This window comes from Trichoderma virens (genome assembly GCF_000170995.1).
Source record: "Trichoderma virens Gv29-8 chromosome Unknown TRIVIscaffold_89, whole genome shotgun sequence".
Classification (NCBI taxonomy): domain Eukaryota; kingdom Fungi; phylum Ascomycota; class Sordariomycetes; order Hypocreales; family Hypocreaceae; genus Trichoderma; species Trichoderma virens.
Window position 1 is genome coordinate 599599 of NW_014013660.1, and position 18082 is coordinate 617680.

Sequence of the window (18082 nt, forward strand, 5' to 3'; positions counted from 1 at the left end):
TATGTTTGAAACTCGCCTATATCTGGTCATTCAGGTATATTTGTTCTGAATTGTCACCAGTTGATTGTGGAAGCTAACGCTTCAAGCAGCTCAAGCCGGTTTATGGAGGAAGGTGTAGTTTAGTAAATGGCACCTGGCTAGAAACATGGGCAGTTTTGAACCTTGATAGTTTCTTCTGGCACCTAGGCCACTCACGAAAACGACTTGCTCTGGTTGGTGCTCGTTAGCAACACTACACATACCAAGTTCATCTCAGTCTTATGCACACGTGTCTTGTCTGCCAAGTGTTTTGAGTGAATCTTATTGAGATATTAACAAACAAGGACTAGATGATGCGTGCGGGTTCACACCAATCTGGCCATAGCCCACATCAGTCGTCTCGATCCCACTTCATGCTTGCACCACTGCTAACGAGTCAAAAGATGAACCGATCGATCGAATGCCCACCGAGACTTTGGATAAAAGAGGCAAGGGTCTCCCGCCCACCACACCTCACAGGCCCATGTTCCTGGCATCGAACCCTAAAGCTGCACTCCGAGACCGAGACTGCGGCATCGTGCGGCAAACCTGTCCAATGGCGATGCATCCTTTTGCCGCAACTATGCAATTTGGAGCCGTTCTCCCTTCCCCAGATCCTAGCCTGCAGTGGCGTTGCAGATGTCAGCCTACAGAAAGACCAAGAGCACCACCGTCTACTCCATGATACCCCAGCTTTTTGGGTATGAAGAAGCGCTCAAACACTCCGAATCCCGAAGCTACGCCATCTCCAGACGAGGGTTTCGCTTTGCTTCGTGATGAGTAATGGCGGCACTGCTGGAACCCCTCACTCTGGCAGATTCCATATATGTATATTAATCAGCCCGGATGGAACAGCAAAAGCTCGACAGAAAAGACGGCAAAAACCGACGCTTATCTGGACGCTAGAGAGCGGAATATACGCACGATAGCCGGATACCAAGGGAATGAGCTAAGCTAAGGGAAAACGTCATTATAAATCGCATACTACGAGAGGTGTATAAGCAAATTCACCACAGTTGCTCTCCATAATTTTTTTCTCGGGGCCATTCAAACAGCTTTCTCGTTCTTCTTCTTTTCCCTAATCAAACAGTAAGAAAATCCGTCCTGCCGGTTACCCAGGCCACGTTACCAAATGTCACAAGTCTTCAAGCCCGGCCCGCCCTCGCTGGCCAACGACGACTCCATGCTTTCGCGCAGATTCGGCAAGGAGACATTCAACTACTACGGCGGCGGGCTGTTGAACCGCTTCTCTTTCCTGCGCAACGACATCAAATTCATCCGGCAGGCGGCAACAGCACCCACAACAAAGTTCGTAGCACTGCGCGACCTCAACCCGCTGATTGAAGATGCGCGACGACTGGCCTTTTTCGGACTCAACGATGTGAAGCCACTGATTGGGGCGGATCCGTTTGGGCGGTCCGACGAGGAGAAGAAGACCGCTTTCGACTCTACGAAGCTGAGCCCGACGCTGCTGTTCCTGGGCTTGTTGCCGGATACACCGCAAGGGGTGGATTTCGAGACGACCAAGCACGGGGTGGTCAATGGACAGCCGTACTTTGCGCTGGATGTGTCGCCTCAGGGGAGCTTTGCGGAGGCTGCCGATGAGTTTGTAAAGGCAGCCGAGGCTAAGGGATATTCAGTGCAGACGAATGTGCGGACCATGACACTGGATCCTGAAGGAGGTAAGTTGGAGAGACGTTTTTAAACCTGTTGGATCTCATTATCATGCCTCATTCTTACTCTCACTCTCACCCCTCATCCCCCCACTTCCCTCTTATGAGAGATAGTCCTAACAACTCATCTTGTGAAACAGCCGCCGTCCTCGCACAGGCCCGCTCGCTCATCGACTGGAACGTCCGCAACCGCTTCTGCGCCGGCTGCGGCAGCCTCAACCTCTCCGTCGAGTCCGGCTACAAGCGAGTCTGCCCGCCCACAGACTTCGCTGGCGGCTCCGAGCCCACGGCCCGCGCCGACTGTCCCACGCGCCACGGTATCTCCAACGTGTGCTTCCCTCGTACCGATCCCACCATGATTGTTGCCGTCGTCTCTAGCGACGGCAAGCGCATGCTGCTCGGTCGTCAGAGCCGCTGGCCGCCAAAGTGGCACAGCACTCTGGCTGGTTTCATCGAGCCCGGCGAATCCATTGAGGATTCCGTGCGCCGTGAGGTTTGGGAGGAGGCTGGTGTTCGAGTTGGCCGCGTTACCATCCAGTCCAGCCAGCCCTGGCCGTATCCATCGAGTCTGATGATTGGTGCCATTGCGCAGGCACTGCCCGATGGCGAGGACATTGCCCTGCTGGACAAGGAGCTGGAGAGCGCCAGTTGGTTCACGTTTGAAGAGGTCCGGGAGGCGCTTAAGAATGGCACCAGTGCGCTGGGCGATCCTGCGCCTGAGGGATACTCGGGCCCGTTGTTTGTGCCGCCTTCACAGGCTATTGCTCACCAGCTGATGCTGGCCGTGGTGGATGGATACTTGGATCCGGCTCCGAAGATGTAGGTCGACATATTTTTGTAGAGTACGAGTTTTACAGCGAGCAGGCAAGAGGGAAAATAAATAGAATAAACATGTAGCATGACTGTACAAGATTAATGAGTCAATAGTCAGTCACGTTGAGGACGGATGTGGAAGCGCAGACAAGTTGTACATTCATTCTTATGATATCCTCTCCATTTCCGGAAACACCACTCCCTCCAACAACGGAGCGGGAGTCCATTCGACGAGCCCACGCTCATATCTCACAGCCCAGACGGCATCAGCATTGATGACCTCCAAAGCATCCCTTACTTCCCGGTTCTTCTCCATGTCATCTGCTAGGAGCTCCAGAATCTCATCAAACATCTCATCCTCTACTCGCACGTACGAAACGATGGCAGTGAGAAGCCTCACCACTGCCTCCCATATCCTCACCGGCGAAGCATGTTGACCGAGTCCTCCGCCCAGCGCCTGCTGCGCTCCCCCGAGAGCCCTTGTGGTAACCTGAAAGCCATCGGCAGACCGTATAGGAATCACGATTTCTTTTCCCGACTGGCTCTTTGAAGAAACATTCGGGCGCCCCTTGTCCCTGGACGCATGCTGCTTGGCTTTGCGACACCATTCGCCGAGCCCGTCCCACCACTCTGTCTTCCAGCGGGTGCTGAGGAAATCGCCCGCCGCTTTGCACAGTCCGGAGAGTGTTTCGCAGGCTTCGACGACGACAAAAGTCTCTGGGTCGTGGAGCCTTGCGATGACGACTGGCCAGATGGCATTGACAAGGGGCAGAAACGAGTCCTCGTCTGCGGCGAGGACAGATGATGCCGCAGCGACGAGTTCCAGCAGAGACCTTCTGAGCGTCGGAGTTGGCGACGTCAGGTAGTGCTGCGTGAGGGTTGCCACGCGCTGAACGAGCTGGTACGTAGGCGAGTTTGGCGGTTTTTCTTCCTCTCTGGGGGGTTCTTCTTGGTCTTGCTGACCCTGTCCTTGAGCCAAGTCGCTTGTCCACGGAACCCCAGGGTGTCCGCCCTTGACCCCTATGTTTTCCATCTCGGCTTTATCACGCTCTTCCCTCTGTTTCCGTCTATCAAGGATTTCCAGAAGCATATCTAAATTCTCCATCGCTTGCGTTTGTTTCTTGTGGTTGGTGGATGACCGCTCAGCGTCAGTCAGGAGTCGACCATCCGCCTGAGTTGCCTGGTCTACAATCTCCTTCAAAACGGAGAAGAGGCTTTCCACGAACGATGTGTACCCGTGATAATTTTCCAGAGCGGCAAACATTGACTCGACGACATCATCCAAGAACGGCACCAGGCGAGGCCCCGCCAACCGCACCATCATTCGCAAGACCTGCGTGGATGCCGGGGAGATGTCAAGCGTGTTAAGCCGCAGCGAGACCGAGTTAACCATGTAGTCGACGTTGTCGATGATCAACTCGGAGACGTTTGAATACTGGCATGATAGTGCTATGCTGTTTAGCGTGGCAATGGCATGTTGCTGTAGGTTACCATTCTCCGATCCCAGGAACGTGGCAACGGGGAAGAGGACATCAATGAGCTCTGGTCGAAACTTCTCTCCTGATCTATGCGCAGCATAAGCCATTATTTCAAGAGCAATAGCTTCCAAACGCCAGTCAACCTGCGCCATCTCGGTGTGTGAGTCTAGTACTTGAACAGAAAAGTCGTATAGCTCGTCAAAGACTTGGTTTATGTCTTCTGATTGCTCAGTAAACGCCGACAGATCGAACAGCGCGTCCGTATCTTCAGAGCCGGCATGAGAGGCCTTGATTAGCTCAAAACACAGCCAATAGGCAGTCAACTGGTTGAGCGATGTAGATTCTCGAACACAGTCTAGCATGTTGGCGGCAATTTTCGTATTCTGCGAAATGGAGCCAACAGTTCGTAAAAGACTCATTATCTCGCCCTTCAATCTTCTTTGTCCTTCGTGACCTAATAAAACTGGCTGAAATTGCGATTCGCTAGTTGCGGTTGAGGCAGAAGACCCATCATCAAGCAGCAGTACACGGCTGTTGGCATTGGGTTGTTGTGTTTTTGACGCACTGACAACTGCCATTATGCTTTCTCTCAGAGTACTGCTGATTGAATCATCGAGCGTCGACGATTCGATTCTCAGACTCCGCAACAGTTCGATTCCCTTGGTCAAATTGTAGACTGCCTGCTCCTTTACCTTCTCGTCACTTGCCTGCACAAGGCGGGGAAGGCTTGACATCCAGTTGTAGACTGTTGATTTGATGCATTCGCCCAGCTCGGGATATATATTGACCAAGTACCTCAGGCTCGTTTCCGTCATGGAGTCATGATCTGACTCTTGGTCAAGAATCACTGATGTCTCGACAAGGATGGTTGTGCAGTTTGACAAAGTAGTGTGGCATTCGTCCAACAAAGTTACGCATAGTCGCCCCAGAGCCTCACGGACTTCAGCCGCCTCATGGGTCCGTAGCCTCATCATCACCGACAAGGCCACCTGGACTTGGGCCACAGTAGCCTTTAGCCACGCTGGGCTGAGAACTTTGGATTTGTCGGCATCGGTCTGGCTTTCGGTTTCTTTGGCGATGATAGACCGTGTCCGCATGTCAGACAGCACCCGTGTCAGGACCACTCGCACGGTTCCTAGACATTTTGCTATTACCAACTTCTTATATCGAGATGGTTTCGATAACACCGTTGCAAGTGATGAAATTGTTCCCGGGAGAAAACTGGCCAGCGCAGCATGCTCCTTAATAGCTCCGTAGACTGCTTCCAACGTCCTCAGTGCCTCACGCTGAATCTCTGCGTTTGCTCCCTCCGAAACACCATCAAGCATAACTGTAATTCCATGTCCCAGTGCTGGCAAAGACTCAGGTTCAGATAGCCCCGCCGCCGCCGCGACGGATGAGCCTGCGGTGGTGAGTAGCGCAGTTTCGGCCCGGAATGCCTCGAGCACCGTCTCTTCGGGGATGTCTCTCCTGGGGGATCCCGGAACGCCATCTATGATGAATATGAGGAAGCTGAATATCTGTTGTACTAGTTTTGCAGATATTCTAGTCTTCCATCCGTGAACGATTAGGATATTTAGGCATTTGACGCAATCCTCCACCACATTCATGGGATATTGCTCCAGCTGACGAAAGATGTTTTGTAGCGGGAAAAAGACATATTCCGCTAGCTTCTCATCAAGAGCCAGTGGACTCTTGGAGATTTGCTCGTTCAAGATGGCGAGAATCTGTTTAACAAGTTCCAGCACTTCTCGGTGCGTATTTGGGTCTCCCTGCTCCCGGATCGCCAGCTGGCTCACTTTAATGCAGCATGGCTTCAGCTAGATGGTGTTAGACGACTATGACCGTCTTGGAGAATACATATATAACGACTCACTTTTTGAAACAACTCGTTTCGTTCTTTGGCGGCTGGAGTTATTTCCATGGCCCACTAAATCACAAAGCTTTTCGAAGATCTACCTGCACATGATCTCTTGTCCCTTCTGATTCGCACAGCTACGGACGTTGGTGAGATGGATTATAGGAGAACCTCGGGTCGCAAATGTAAAGATTTTGGTGCGGCTGATTGCGGCTTCGGCTCCCACTTACCAAGAGCTGCTCTCAAGAGGAGGGCAGGAAGAAGTTGGTGATGCTATTCATGTGAATATGACTGGCCAGCCAAGCTTAATGGACAGTTTGAGCTATTTTGCGCACTGTATTTATCAGCCTAATGGGCGTCGGTCGAACCATTGACCATCTCGATTAGCGACTGCCGGGCGGAGAATTTTTGGCTAGCCGCAGCCACTAATAGGATGCTGGCACTGTGCAACTCCCTCTATCGCCAGCCTAGAATGCTACTCTCAGATATCCGATGCTGATCGGCTGTATTAAATAAGCGTCTCTATGTAATTGCGTTGCATTGCCCCTCATTATAAAACGTGTCCATCTGCATCAATAGGCGTTGAAGCTTGATCCATAGCATACCAGTGGTGCATTTAGTTTCAATCCACAACAACTTCAGACTTCAATTGAGACTGTCATGGCTTCTTCAGGTCCTTTTCCTCTCTTGGCTCACCCGTACCGGTCTGCCGCTCAAGGCTCCTGTGCCTACGAGATGGGTAACACAGCCTCCAAGAACGCCCTTGTCTTCATTGGAGGTATGAAGGATGGCCCTCATACGACGCCGTACATTCGAACTGTTGCTCAGCGGCTGGAAAAGACGCCCGAGTTGAGCTTCTCCGTGTTTGAAACTCGACTGAGGAGCTCCTTTGACGGATTCGGAACCTCTAGCCTGGCAGACGATGTTCGTGACATCTCTACGTTTGTCAAGTATCTTCGCTCCATTGGCCGGGAAAAGGTTATTCTATTTGGTCATTCAACGGGGTGTCAGGTATTCCCTCTTTTCTCCTCTACCGCCTGGATCTGGGTGGATATCGATATGCTGACGTTTTTATAGGACTGTATGGAATACACAAACTATGCCAAGCATTCCAACAGCCCCGTGGATGGCTTCATTCTGCAAGCTCCCGTTTCGGACAGAGAGTCGCTGGAGACCTTCCTTCCGGATTACCAATCCAAGCTCGACTATGCCAACAAGATGATTGCTGAGGGAAAGGGAGCCGACTGTCTGCCCAATGAGCATTCGATTGCCATGCTGAACGCACCGATGTCAGCAAACAGGTTCCACGACCTCTTTGCCAAAGGGTAAGTTGGCCACTCTGCGAAACCTCGCCAGGCAACACAGACACGTTGGTTAATCTTATCAGGGGTGCCGATGATTATTTTTCTTCCGACCTGGATGACCAGACAGTAAACAAGTTTTGGAGCCGGTTCAGCAAGCCTGTGCTTGTGCTACACTCGGAGGAGGACGAGTTTGTTCCGGCCAGAGTTGATCAGGCGGCGCTGAATAAGAGATATCAAGCGGCAAGCTCATTCGTCAGCCCATTGTCCGGCCTCATACCGGGAACCGGTCACACTGTCTGGCACGAGGAGGCTCAAGAATGGCTGGCAGGGAGAGTTATTGAGTTTCTCCAGACTCTTACCTAAGCCCGCTGAGCTCAAGAAATAGAGTTGTGTCTCTGTGATGCCTGGCGGTGGCGTAGGCTACTAAGACACATACATACGTATACCTCCACAGCTGTGCTTTGTAATAGCACTTCTACTGAGCCACCCACCGCATTAGCACACATCCGTCAAACCTTGTGACAGCTGACATGTTTCTCATTTCCATTTACAGCACACAGCTTATTCGAGTAGTTAGGATACGGGGCGCAGTATTACAACAACACCAGGCGCTCCAGGGTAGGCCCCGCAGCCCATATCCGGCGGTCGGACATATGGCATCACCGTAAACCGGAGGGATTACTTATTGGCAACTTCTTCCTGCGAAGCTCCGGATTTAATAGCCGGACTAGCTCTCCTGACTCCATCACCATGTGCTCCGTATGGGGAATCAGCAGCATCCCATTCGCCAGCTGCCACTTGGGGGCCAGCGGAGAATAGCGGCCCCTTTGGCGGTTCCTGCTGGGCTGACAAAGCATCGCGTTTCTGTGCCACAGGTATCCACGAGTTCGGCGCAAGGTACCAGCTATTCCGTACATTTGTACTCCGTACCCACATCAAATCCAATCCATCGTTTCCGTCACTCTTCGGTCGCTCGGGCTGCCTATTTTTTTTCCGTCGTCTCTTGCTGAGCAATCACCGCTGTCTTCTTCATCCCATCGCCTGCTGCGAGTCGGGAGACTTCCAATCGCTGCAGCATCTCGGGTCTCGCATTGGCTGTTTTGCCCCAAAAAGCCCTTGCGTCACTGACCGATAATTCCCAACCGCAGCTCCGACTTTCATCGCTGCGATCCGAGCTTCGATTCGACCGACCGACCGACGAGCATGCGGTAACGACCTGATCCTCTAGTTTGAAAGAGTTGGATCGCAATAATGGATCCGTACGACGAGCAAAAGGTGCTGCTGCACACCGGCTCGTTCACCGGCTACCGGCCCTTGCAAGAGCTGGGAAGCCACTATCTCGCCGCGTCCGCCTCTTGTAAGCGCTTCTGTGGCAATGAAGAGGGCTGGGGCCCGCTGAGTCCGTTCCGGTTCGACTTCACGCCGTGCTTCGTCGATGTGTGGATTGCCTCTGTTTCCGTCTATGGCATCGTCCTTGGCTCGGTTGCCATCTGGTGGCTTCTGAGGAAGAAGCAAGAGCTCACGACAGCCAAGAACGCGCACTTTTGGATTAAACAGGTACGCCGCGCACGTGGGATTTCTATATTGCTTTGTCGTGGAGGGACTTACATGCTAACTGCTGCATAGACCTTGCTGGCTGCCATCATCGCCAATGCTGCCGTTCAGTTTGCATTTCAAATCGTCAACTATGGAAGCACCTGGTACGGTGATTTCCGCGCCTGGACCACTGTTCTTCTCATCCTGTCCTTATTTGTCATCTTCACGATCCAATGGTTGGAGCATTCACGCTTGAGAAATGCCAATGGGGTGGTTCTGTTTTACTGGCTACTTCTGCTCATCTCATTTGCGGTGAAGCAGCGCTCGCTGATTTCCCAGCAGCTCTATGCCAAGAACCTTCCCTACTTTATCACCTACACCGTCGGCGTTGGTCTTAGCGTGGTTGAGTTTTTGGTCGAGTGGCTCTGGCCTCGCTCAACCCCTAGCAGCTATGAAACCATTCTGGAGGAAGAGGAGTGCCCTGAAGAATACGCCACCATCTTCTCCAAGCTCACTTTCGCTTGGATGACGCCAATGATGAAACGCGGGTACAACATTTTCTTGACTGAGAATGACCTCTGGGGCTTGACTCGGGCAGACCAAACCAAGAACACTGGAGAAGCTCTCGAGGATTCGTGGAAACACGAGCTTAAGCGACGCCCTAACTCGCCCTCGCTTTGGCTGGCCTTGTTCCGAGCCTACGGTGGCCCCTACATCACTGCTGCTTTCTTCAAGGTTGGAAACGATGTTGCGCAATATATCCAACCTCAGCTTCTCCGCCTCCTCATTTCATTCGTCCGCTCTCACGAGAAACGATTTGGAGAGGAGCCCCAGCCCGTCATCCAGGGCGCTGCCATTGCGCTCGCCATGTTTGCCTGCGCTTCCTTCCAGACCACCATGATTCACCAGTACTTCCAACTGGCTTTCGTCACTGGAATGCGAATCAAGGGCGGTTTGGCTTCGACAATTTACCGAAAATCGCTGCGACTTTCCAACGAGGGACGATCGTCCAAGACAACCGGTGACATTGTCAACTACATGGCCGTCGACGCCCAGCGTCTTCAAGATCTTACCCAGTTCGCTCAGCAGGCCTGGTCTGCGCCGTTCCAAATTACCATCTGCATGATTTCCCTCTATAACCTTGTTGGATGGTCCATGATGGCCGGTATCGTCGTCATGATCATCATGATGCCCGTGCAAGGCTTTGTCGCTCGTATGATGAGAAACTTGCAGAAGGACCAGATGAAGAACAAGGACGCCAGAAGTCGACTGATCAATGAAATCATCAACAACATGAAGAGCATCAAGCTTTATGCTTGGGGCTCAGCATTCATGGCCAAGTTGAACTTTGTCCGAAACGAGCAAGAACTGAAGAACCTCCGAAGAATTGGCGCCACTCAGGCCGTGGCCAACTTCACCTGGAATACTGCGCCCTTCTTTGTCTCTTGTTCTACCTTTACCGTTTTTGTTCTCACCCAGGATCGCCCTCTGACTACGGAAATTGTTTTCCCTGCCCTGGCCCTCTTTAACCTTTTGACCTTCCCTCTGGCCGTGCTCCCCATGGTCATCACCTCCATTGTTGAGGCCTCGGTTGCCGTTGGTCGTCTGACTTCGTTCCTCACTGCTGAGGAGCTGCAGCCGGATGCTATCACTATTGGCCCAGCTCCTCAGGAGATGGGCGAGGAGACCGTTATCCTCCGAGATGGCACCTTCTCTTGGGACCGACACGAGGATAAGAACGCGCTGACAGATGTCAACTTCACTGCTTACAAGGGAGAATTGTCCTGCATCGTTGGAAGAGTCGGAGCTGGCAAGTCATCCTTCTTGCAAAGTATTCTGGGTGGTCTCTGGAAGGTCAAGGGCTCTGCTGAGGTTCGCGGCACTGTTGCATATGCTTCTCAGCAATGCTGGATCCTCAACGCTACCGTGAAAGAAAACATTGTGTTCGGATATAAATGGGACGCCGACTTCTACGAAAAGACAATCAAGGCTTGTGCTCTCATCGATGACTTCGCTCAGCTTCCCGACGGCGATGAGACCGTCGTTGGTGAGCGAGGTATTTCTCTTAGCGGTGGCCAAAAGGCTCGTGTTTCGCTGGCTCGTGCTGTCTATGCCAGAGCCGACATCTATCTTCTTGACGATGTTTTGTCAGCCGTCGATTCTCACGTTGGCCGACACATTATTGAAAACGTCCTTGGCCCTCGTGGATTGCTCTCCACCAAGACTCGTATCCTCGCCACAAACGCCATTTCTGTCCTGAAGCAAGCTAGTTACATCAGCCTCCTCAAGGATGGAGAAATTGTCGAGAAGGGCACCTATGAGCAGCTTGTCGCTAGAAAGGGACTTGTTGCCGATCTCTTGAGAACCGCAGGGCATGACTCTACAAACCCCTCCAGCAGCAGCTCTTCCGGAGAATCTAGTGAAACCTCCACCGTTATCGAGCCTCTCAGCAGTCAAGACAAGGAAGAGCTGGAAGAAGCACAGGAGCAAGTGCCAGAGATGGCGCCCATCAAGATTGGATCTTCTGTAGCTGACAAGCCAAGATCAAGCAGCATGGCGACTCTGCGACGTGCCAGTACCGCCAGTTTCAAGGGTCCTCGAGGCAAGCTTACAGATGAAGAAGTCGCAAGCTCCTCCAAGACGAAGCAAGCCAAGGAGCACGTTGAGCAGGGCAAAGTCAAGTGGTCAGTATACGCCGAGTATGCCAAGGAGAACAACCTTTATGCTGTGGCCATTTACCTCATTGCGCTGCTCGCTGCTCAGACGGCCAACATTGGTGGTTCCTTCTGGCTGAAGGAATGGGCCGACCAGAACCAGAGCATCGGTGCCAACGACCATATTGGAAAATTCATTGGCATCTATTTCGCTTTTGGTATCGGTTCTTCACTCCTGACTGTGCTTCAAACACTCATCCTGTGGATCTTCTGTTCCATCGAAGCCTCTCGCAAGCTTCACGAGCGTATGGCCAATGCTATTTTCAGGTCTCCCATGTCTTTCTTCGACACCACCCCGGCTGGCCGAATCCTGAACCGATTCTCTAGCGACATTTATCGTGTCGATGAGGTGTTGGCTCGCACGTTCAATATGCTTTTTGTCAACGTTGCCAAGTCAGGCTTCACCCTCGGCATCATCTCCTTGTCCACACCCCCTTTCATCGCTCTCATTCTTCCCATCGCGCTGGCATACTACTGGATTCAGCGCTACTACCTCCGCACATCTCGTGAGCTGAAGCGTCTGGACAGTGTCAGCCGCAGTCCCATCTATGCTCACTTCCAGGAATCGCTTGGAGGCGTCGCCACTATTCGCGCCTACCGTCAACAGGAGAGATTCCAGCTTGAAAACGAGTGGAGAGTCGATGCCAACCTTCGCGCCTATTTCCCTTCCATTAGCGCAAACCGCTGGCTTGCCGTCCGACTTGAGTTTATTGGAGCTCTCGTCATCCTTTCGGCTGCCGGCTTTGTCGTCATGGCCATTGCCAGACACGTTCCTATTAGCTCTGGCATTGTTGGTCTGGCCATGTCCTATGCTCTGCAAATCACGACCTCTCTCAACTGGATTGTCCGCCAAACAGTTGAGGTCGAGACCAACATTGTGTCTGTCGAGCGAGTGCTTGAATACGCGCGACTGCCTAGCGAAGCTCCTGAGATCATTCCCAGCAGGCGACCTCCCGTTGCCTGGCCCGCCAAGGGTGAGGTCGATTTCAAGAACTACAGCACTCGTTACCGCGAGGGCTTAGACCTGGTCTTGAAGAACATCAACCTCGACATCAAGACTCACGAGAAGATTGGTGTCGTTGGCCGAACTGGTGCTGGCAAGTCCTCGCTGACTCTGGCCCTGTTCCGACTGATTGAGCCCGTCACTGGCCAAATCGACATTGACAACCTCAACACCTCTTCAATTGGTCTACTGGATCTTCGACGTCGTCTTGCTATTATTCCACAAGACGCGGCGCTTTTCGAGGGCACCGTTCGAGACAACCTTGACCCGGGCCATGTACACGACGATAGCGAGCTTTGGAGCGTGTTAGGTACGTATTTATCAAATCCCCAACTGCTGTTTACTAGGCAGGGCGCTTCTTGCATGTCAAGATTGAACCGTTTTGCTAACTTGTATGTCAAGATCATGCTCGTCTGAAGGATCACGTAGCCAGCTTGGACGGCGGCCTTGAGGCCAAGATCAACGAAGGAGGTGAGTTTTTAAATACCCTGACCTGGCTACATATTTCCATCCGCTACTTCGTCCCGTTATTTCCCACATTCTTCCAAGGTATTCAAAAAAGCTAACTGAGAAAAACTCCTCCAGGCTCAAACCTCTCTCAAGGTCAACGACAGCTCGTCTCTCTCGCCCGTGCCATGCTCACCCCATCCAACATCCTCGTCCTGGACGAGGCCACAGCAGCCGTGGATATCGAGACCGACGCCATGCTCCAAGCCACGCTGCGCTCCCCGCTATTCTCCAACCGCACCATCATTACCGTCGCGCACAGACTAAACACCATTCTAGACAGCGACCGTGTCGTCGTGCTGGACAAGGGTGAGGTCGTGGAGTTTGATACACCGAGTGAACTGTACAAGAAGCAGGGTATCTTCTTCAATCTTATGAAACAGGCGGGTCTCGAGATTGAATCTTCTTGAATACCTTAAAAAAAGAATGTTTATTTGACTATATTTCATTGGTTCTATTTCCCTATACTTGTTCATTCTACGTTGTTTTTCATTTCTTCTACTATGAGACTGCTGAGAAGGAAGATTATTCGGTAATTATGGTATTATGATGCTCAATGTATGTAAAACGAAGGGATAATAACAAAAAAACAAACAAACAATTTCCATCACGTAAAACCATATATTACCTCACCACCATATTGTCCTTAGCCCATGGCGCGTAACCAACTAAACAAGGGGCCGTCCGCGGAAAAACAGGATGTTGAAAAAGAAAAGAAAAGAAAGTTTTTGTGCAGACGGAGCATGCTCGGTGTGTACGGAGGTGTATGCAAGCAGAACAGAGCTCCTTACGCCCTCTGTACCTGTACATGTGCTGTATGCCTCCACGTATAGTAAACACGCAGCCTGATTTGTGTTGAGGAGAATCGATACATCATATCCGAATCAGGTCCATAGATTTCCCACCCTCCTTGTTCACCACCAAGTGGGAATAACAAGGGTTCAACACATCGGTACTTGGTAGATACCGTCCTACTGTGACCACACCCCGCTTATATCCCTTGTTCTTGGACATTCTTGCTTTATTAAGCCTACTCGGAGTACCGTGCCATTGATGCTACAGTACTTCATACTCCGGGGAGTGTAGCTTATGCGGCCCTGGCATCACAATCAGGTGATTGCCGGGGTTTCGTGTATGCGTGCGTTGTCTCTCCTGTCTGTATCCTACTGCGGACGCAGGATACAGAGAAGGATGAGGAACAAGGCACTTGTTTGGACGGCGTCCTGTGCTACCATGCATTCTCTGGCCTTTGTCAAGCCACCACCACCGTTATGGTGCAGGCTGAGTGGGACTTGACGGGCTGCGGGCAAAAACACGGTGATAGCTAGCAGTGAAGGGTGCCTTGATTGCCTCGTACCTGCAGGGACTTTGAGACTTGATACGAATTCGACGATTGCCTGGAGAGCTACTCCGCGATGTATACCGGCTTGTGGGCGGCGATAAGCTAGTAGGTACGGTACGGTACAGGATGCCGTGCGGGTTGGCGAGCGGTAGAATAGGGAGCAACGGGTTCTCTTAGTCCGTAACACTAATGCCAGGCGGGATTACCTGAAGCCGAACTTGTTCAGCTCGGGTGCGCTCCCCGTGAATAACATTGTGCTACTAGTGAGAATAACAATAAGAAGCAGCAATTATACCACCGACTCACGTCCCTATTGTCTATGCATCGCCTCGCTTGACAGGTTTGTGACGGAGATAGGCTGCTTACCTGGGATCTACATAGGCACGTCCGTACCCCATACGGGCGAGCTATGCTAGTACTCGTACATCCAAGTCTCGTAGCATGAAATGGATGGGTGGTTGGCGAGATGTGGTCCCGCGGATGTACCTGTATATGCACGCTGGTGCATACATATCTGTATCGGCTGTACTCCGTAGAATGATTGCCCTATCTGTGTGAGAAGTGACACATGACGTGGTTGGTAGCATTTCCCCTTTGAGACCATGCTTTTGGGTACCCGTTTAGCCATTGCCGGTTTTCTTGCTCGTCTCGCGTCCTGGCCGAGTTTGATGGGATTCGCCCGAACAGGGGAACGACGAGCAGACGGGCGACAAAATGCGAAGCGGATTGCCATGCTAGCTGCATTAGTTCCTCCTTAACCTTTGGAGCCAGATGCCTGTAGCGTACAGGGTGAGGCTTTGGTGAATTTAATGTCCAACAATAGGTGGCTATTGCTGGGCTAATATCGGCACTTGCACGCTTCTGCAAACGGGTAAAGGGTTGCCGAATGGGTATAATCCTTCCCTGTGCCCCTTGCCACCTTTCGTAGCAAATGCTCCGTATAATACAGGACATGTTACGATATCGAAGCTGGAGCTGGCACGAGCTCTCTCCTGGAGGATGAATTTCGCACGATACAGCCTAAAGAGACAAAAACCACATAGTAGCGGTAAACCATTGCTGCCTCAGACAGAGCCTTGCTGACTGCGAATAACCATTCTCTCCAATTCTGCGCTAGCCCCGGCGAAAACGCCAGATGCGATGCACTATGCGAATAGCTGACTCGGCTTGGCTGATCTGTGTCGTGTTCAGTCCACGTTGGCAAATGCACGAACAGGGCACCGCAAGGACTCCCAGTGTTTTTTTTGGCAAGAATCAAGTAAAAGAAACCACGGCCTGCAGCCAATAGACGCGCCCAGTCAATCAAATCATGCAATGTGGCGCCAAATCTCGTAGCCAAGTCCTTTCATGTACAGAGAGGATTAGAGCTCGGCGAATATGCAGTTGTTGGCCATTAGAAATAGGGCTAGCTACCCTCTTTCCTTGTTGCGTTTCTTGTATCTCTGCAGAACGCCCGCGCTACCCACATCTTGCGGCACTAATATGTAGGTAGAGGCATGTAAGAAGCCCAAAGCGGCGAATGGAAAGACGTTGACAGGAAAAGAGGGATCAAAGGAATGCCTGCACCGACTCGTGAACTTCTAGCGGTGTGAGGCGAAGGACGCCATCTCTCTCCATCATTCTTCAGCGTTCATCTCAGCGACTTCTGGATAGCAGCAGATGTTTGGCGCTGCAGTGAAACAGTGCTGATGCAAGTCAAAGTGTTCCAGCACCGAAACTAGCGCATAATGAATAACACACTTACCAGCCGCGAGCTGGAAGAATAGCACTCCCTAGCTTCCAGACTTGTGAGGTAGGGAGAATATTACTTCTACTAAGCATGTAGTATGGGGAGTGGCGCACTCTGGTTGCCAAAGCGATTGGCCGCCGCGGGCGTCCAGCTCTCGTGGCAACCTCCTATGGGGGGGTTTGCGTCTCTAACTCCGAACCGATCCATTTCATGACGAGATTCAAGGCGACTCTTCGGCACCGATGGCGAACTGAAGCGACTCTTGGCTTCTTGCGATTGCAGTAGTGCTGGCAATAGCCACTGCAGCTACTGCTGAATACGCAGCGCTTGGCCACACTACCATCTTTCGTTGGTCGCCAGGTTGCATGTAAGGAGGTGGACTGGCCAAGCTTCTCCTGCAATTGGCCCAACGAACAGACGGGAAAGCTCACTACCTGCGGGCCGTACTCCTAGTGTGCGGTTAATGTGTTGCTAGTCTTCCATATTTGGTTTTTCGTGCATAATCTGCTTGATTCGTTTAGTCTTGTTCATCCTGCGGAGAAACGATTGGGACTAAGAATAGCTGTGTTTTTTCATCAGCAGATCATGCTTTGGCTCTGGCAGCCCTCAGGTGTCCCTCTGAATGATTAGGTGTGCCATGAGGACCTGCGCCGATTTTGCATCAATCATTGACGCCAAGCAGATGTCACATGTGCGGAGGATACACTCCGTGCCAGCCAATCCTTACATGTTGTTCACTCGTACCGGTACTTCGTAGGAGGTAAGATGATATTGGGCACGCCGCGGATAAGAACGCCACAGTTTCATGGCAAGAGGCTGGAGCCGTAAGTCCGTACTGGGAAATCTTGCTCAGCCAGACAAGGATAAAACAAACTTATCGGCGGATATCACATCCGGAAGGATTTCATCTAAAGCAAGGGCTAACCGTCCAATTGGATCCAAGCCGTGACGAATGCTAAGTGTGTGCTAGTAGAGCTGTCAACATGGGGGCTTCAGGTCAGCGAAGAGACAGAGTTGTGCGTTACCAGACTGTCGGGCTTTGCTGGCACGTAGGAGCTGCCCGGTTGCCAGAATATTGCATACTCAGAACAGACAATGACTTTCTGAACCCCCCTCTCCCCATCCAAGCAATCTGTACCACGACTGGTAGCAGTACATAGACAAAACGCCCTATTAGAGTCGTAGCCGCGCAGACTGACGCTGTATTTTATTAAACGCGTAAAAACCGAAGGTGTTTGCTTTATCAGCTTCGGCACAGCGTAGGGAATTTGTCAATGCATCTCCTCTCCGAAGCAAAGAAACATCAAGTTCAGGTATAGGGATATTCGAATATGAGAGGTGGATAATATGTCAATGCCTTTAGATCGTCCAACTTCCTCCAACTGTAAATTCTAGCCTGTCGTCTACCTGAAGCTGCTACATAATTAGCTCCCGCGGCTACCACGTCTGCTGGTGTTGATGGTAACAGTTTGTGCGGAGTAGAAGGACGGAATATCGCAACCTCATGGCCCATTTTTTTTGCGACAGAAAAGGTTGCACTGGGAAATCAAGAAACAGGTGAAAATAGGCGCTTCACACGTGTGCCTAGTCAAGCGAAGGCGGGAGAACATCGAGCGAGCCTGATGTAAGATTCTAGGACTGCAACAGGATCCCCCCCAAGTCGACAGGAATAGCTTCGTCTGGCGAGCTTTCCGTGCCCCGCGAATGGAACATAATAGAGTACAGCAAATCCTTTAGAATCTACCCCTGGTTGAGTGCCCAATGGTATGCCGACTCTGTAGCACTGCTGCCGCACCTAGGATCGCCGGCTGCCCACGGGATAGATAGGCAGTTTCACTGAGACACTACACTTGGATCGATGGAAAGCATGTATCATAAAATTCTTCAAATTGAGCCCTAACTCCTTGACCAGCAGTGTTTTAACGTGCTGGTGTGAGCACAAAACAGTGCTTCATATTTGGCGGTATTAAGGATCAGCACCAGCGATACACGCCGCCTATCTCCATTCAACGGCGTGCAGCTGGCGAAGTTGAGTTGGTCCGACGGTGGCAGCCCGGAGAGTTTAATTCCACATAGGAAAGCATCTCCGACGCATGGCATCGGAATT

General features: G+C 51.7%; 4 protein-coding genes across 4 annotated transcripts; 3 read left to right on the forward strand and 1 right to left on the reverse strand.

Moving 5' to 3' along the window:
• Positions 1-1075: 1075 nt before the first annotated feature.
• Positions 1076-2586, forward strand: TRIVIDRAFT_75728 (uncharacterized protein; the record flags this gene model as incomplete). The annotated part of the gene is made up of 2 exons (XM_014095813.1): positions 1076-1700; positions 1832-2586. 2 exons carry the CDS (start codon positions 1151-1153, stop codon positions 2512-2514), a joined length of 1233 nt encoding a protein of 410 aa, XP_013951288.1.
• An 84-nt stretch (positions 2587-2670) lies between these two features.
• On the reverse strand, positions 2671-5906 carry TRIVIDRAFT_42120 (uncharacterized protein; the record flags this gene model as incomplete). Its single annotated transcript, XM_014095814.1, has 3 exons — positions 2671-2961; positions 3028-5802; positions 5859-5906. The coding sequence occupies 3 exons, from the start codon at positions 5904-5906 to the stop codon at positions 2671-2673; spliced, it is 3114 nt and encodes a 1037-aa protein (XP_013951289.1).
• A 533-nt stretch (positions 5907-6439) lies between these two features.
• Positions 6440-7633, forward strand: TRIVIDRAFT_75730 (uncharacterized protein; the record flags this gene model as incomplete). Its single annotated transcript, XM_014095815.1, has 3 exons — positions 6440-6851; positions 6918-7165; positions 7228-7633. The coding sequence occupies 3 exons, from the start codon at positions 6501-6503 to the stop codon at positions 7505-7507; spliced, it is 879 nt and encodes a 292-aa protein (XP_013951290.1).
• A 762-nt stretch (positions 7634-8395) lies between these two features.
• TRIVIDRAFT_66050 (uncharacterized protein) lies at positions 8396-13314 on the forward strand (the record flags this gene model as incomplete). Its single annotated transcript, XM_014095816.1, has 4 exons — positions 8396-8701; positions 8771-12707; positions 12800-12868; positions 12983-13314. 4 exons carry the CDS (start codon positions 8396-8398, stop codon positions 13312-13314), a joined length of 4644 nt encoding a protein of 1547 aa, XP_013951291.1.
• Positions 13315-18082: the final 4768 nt, after the last annotated feature.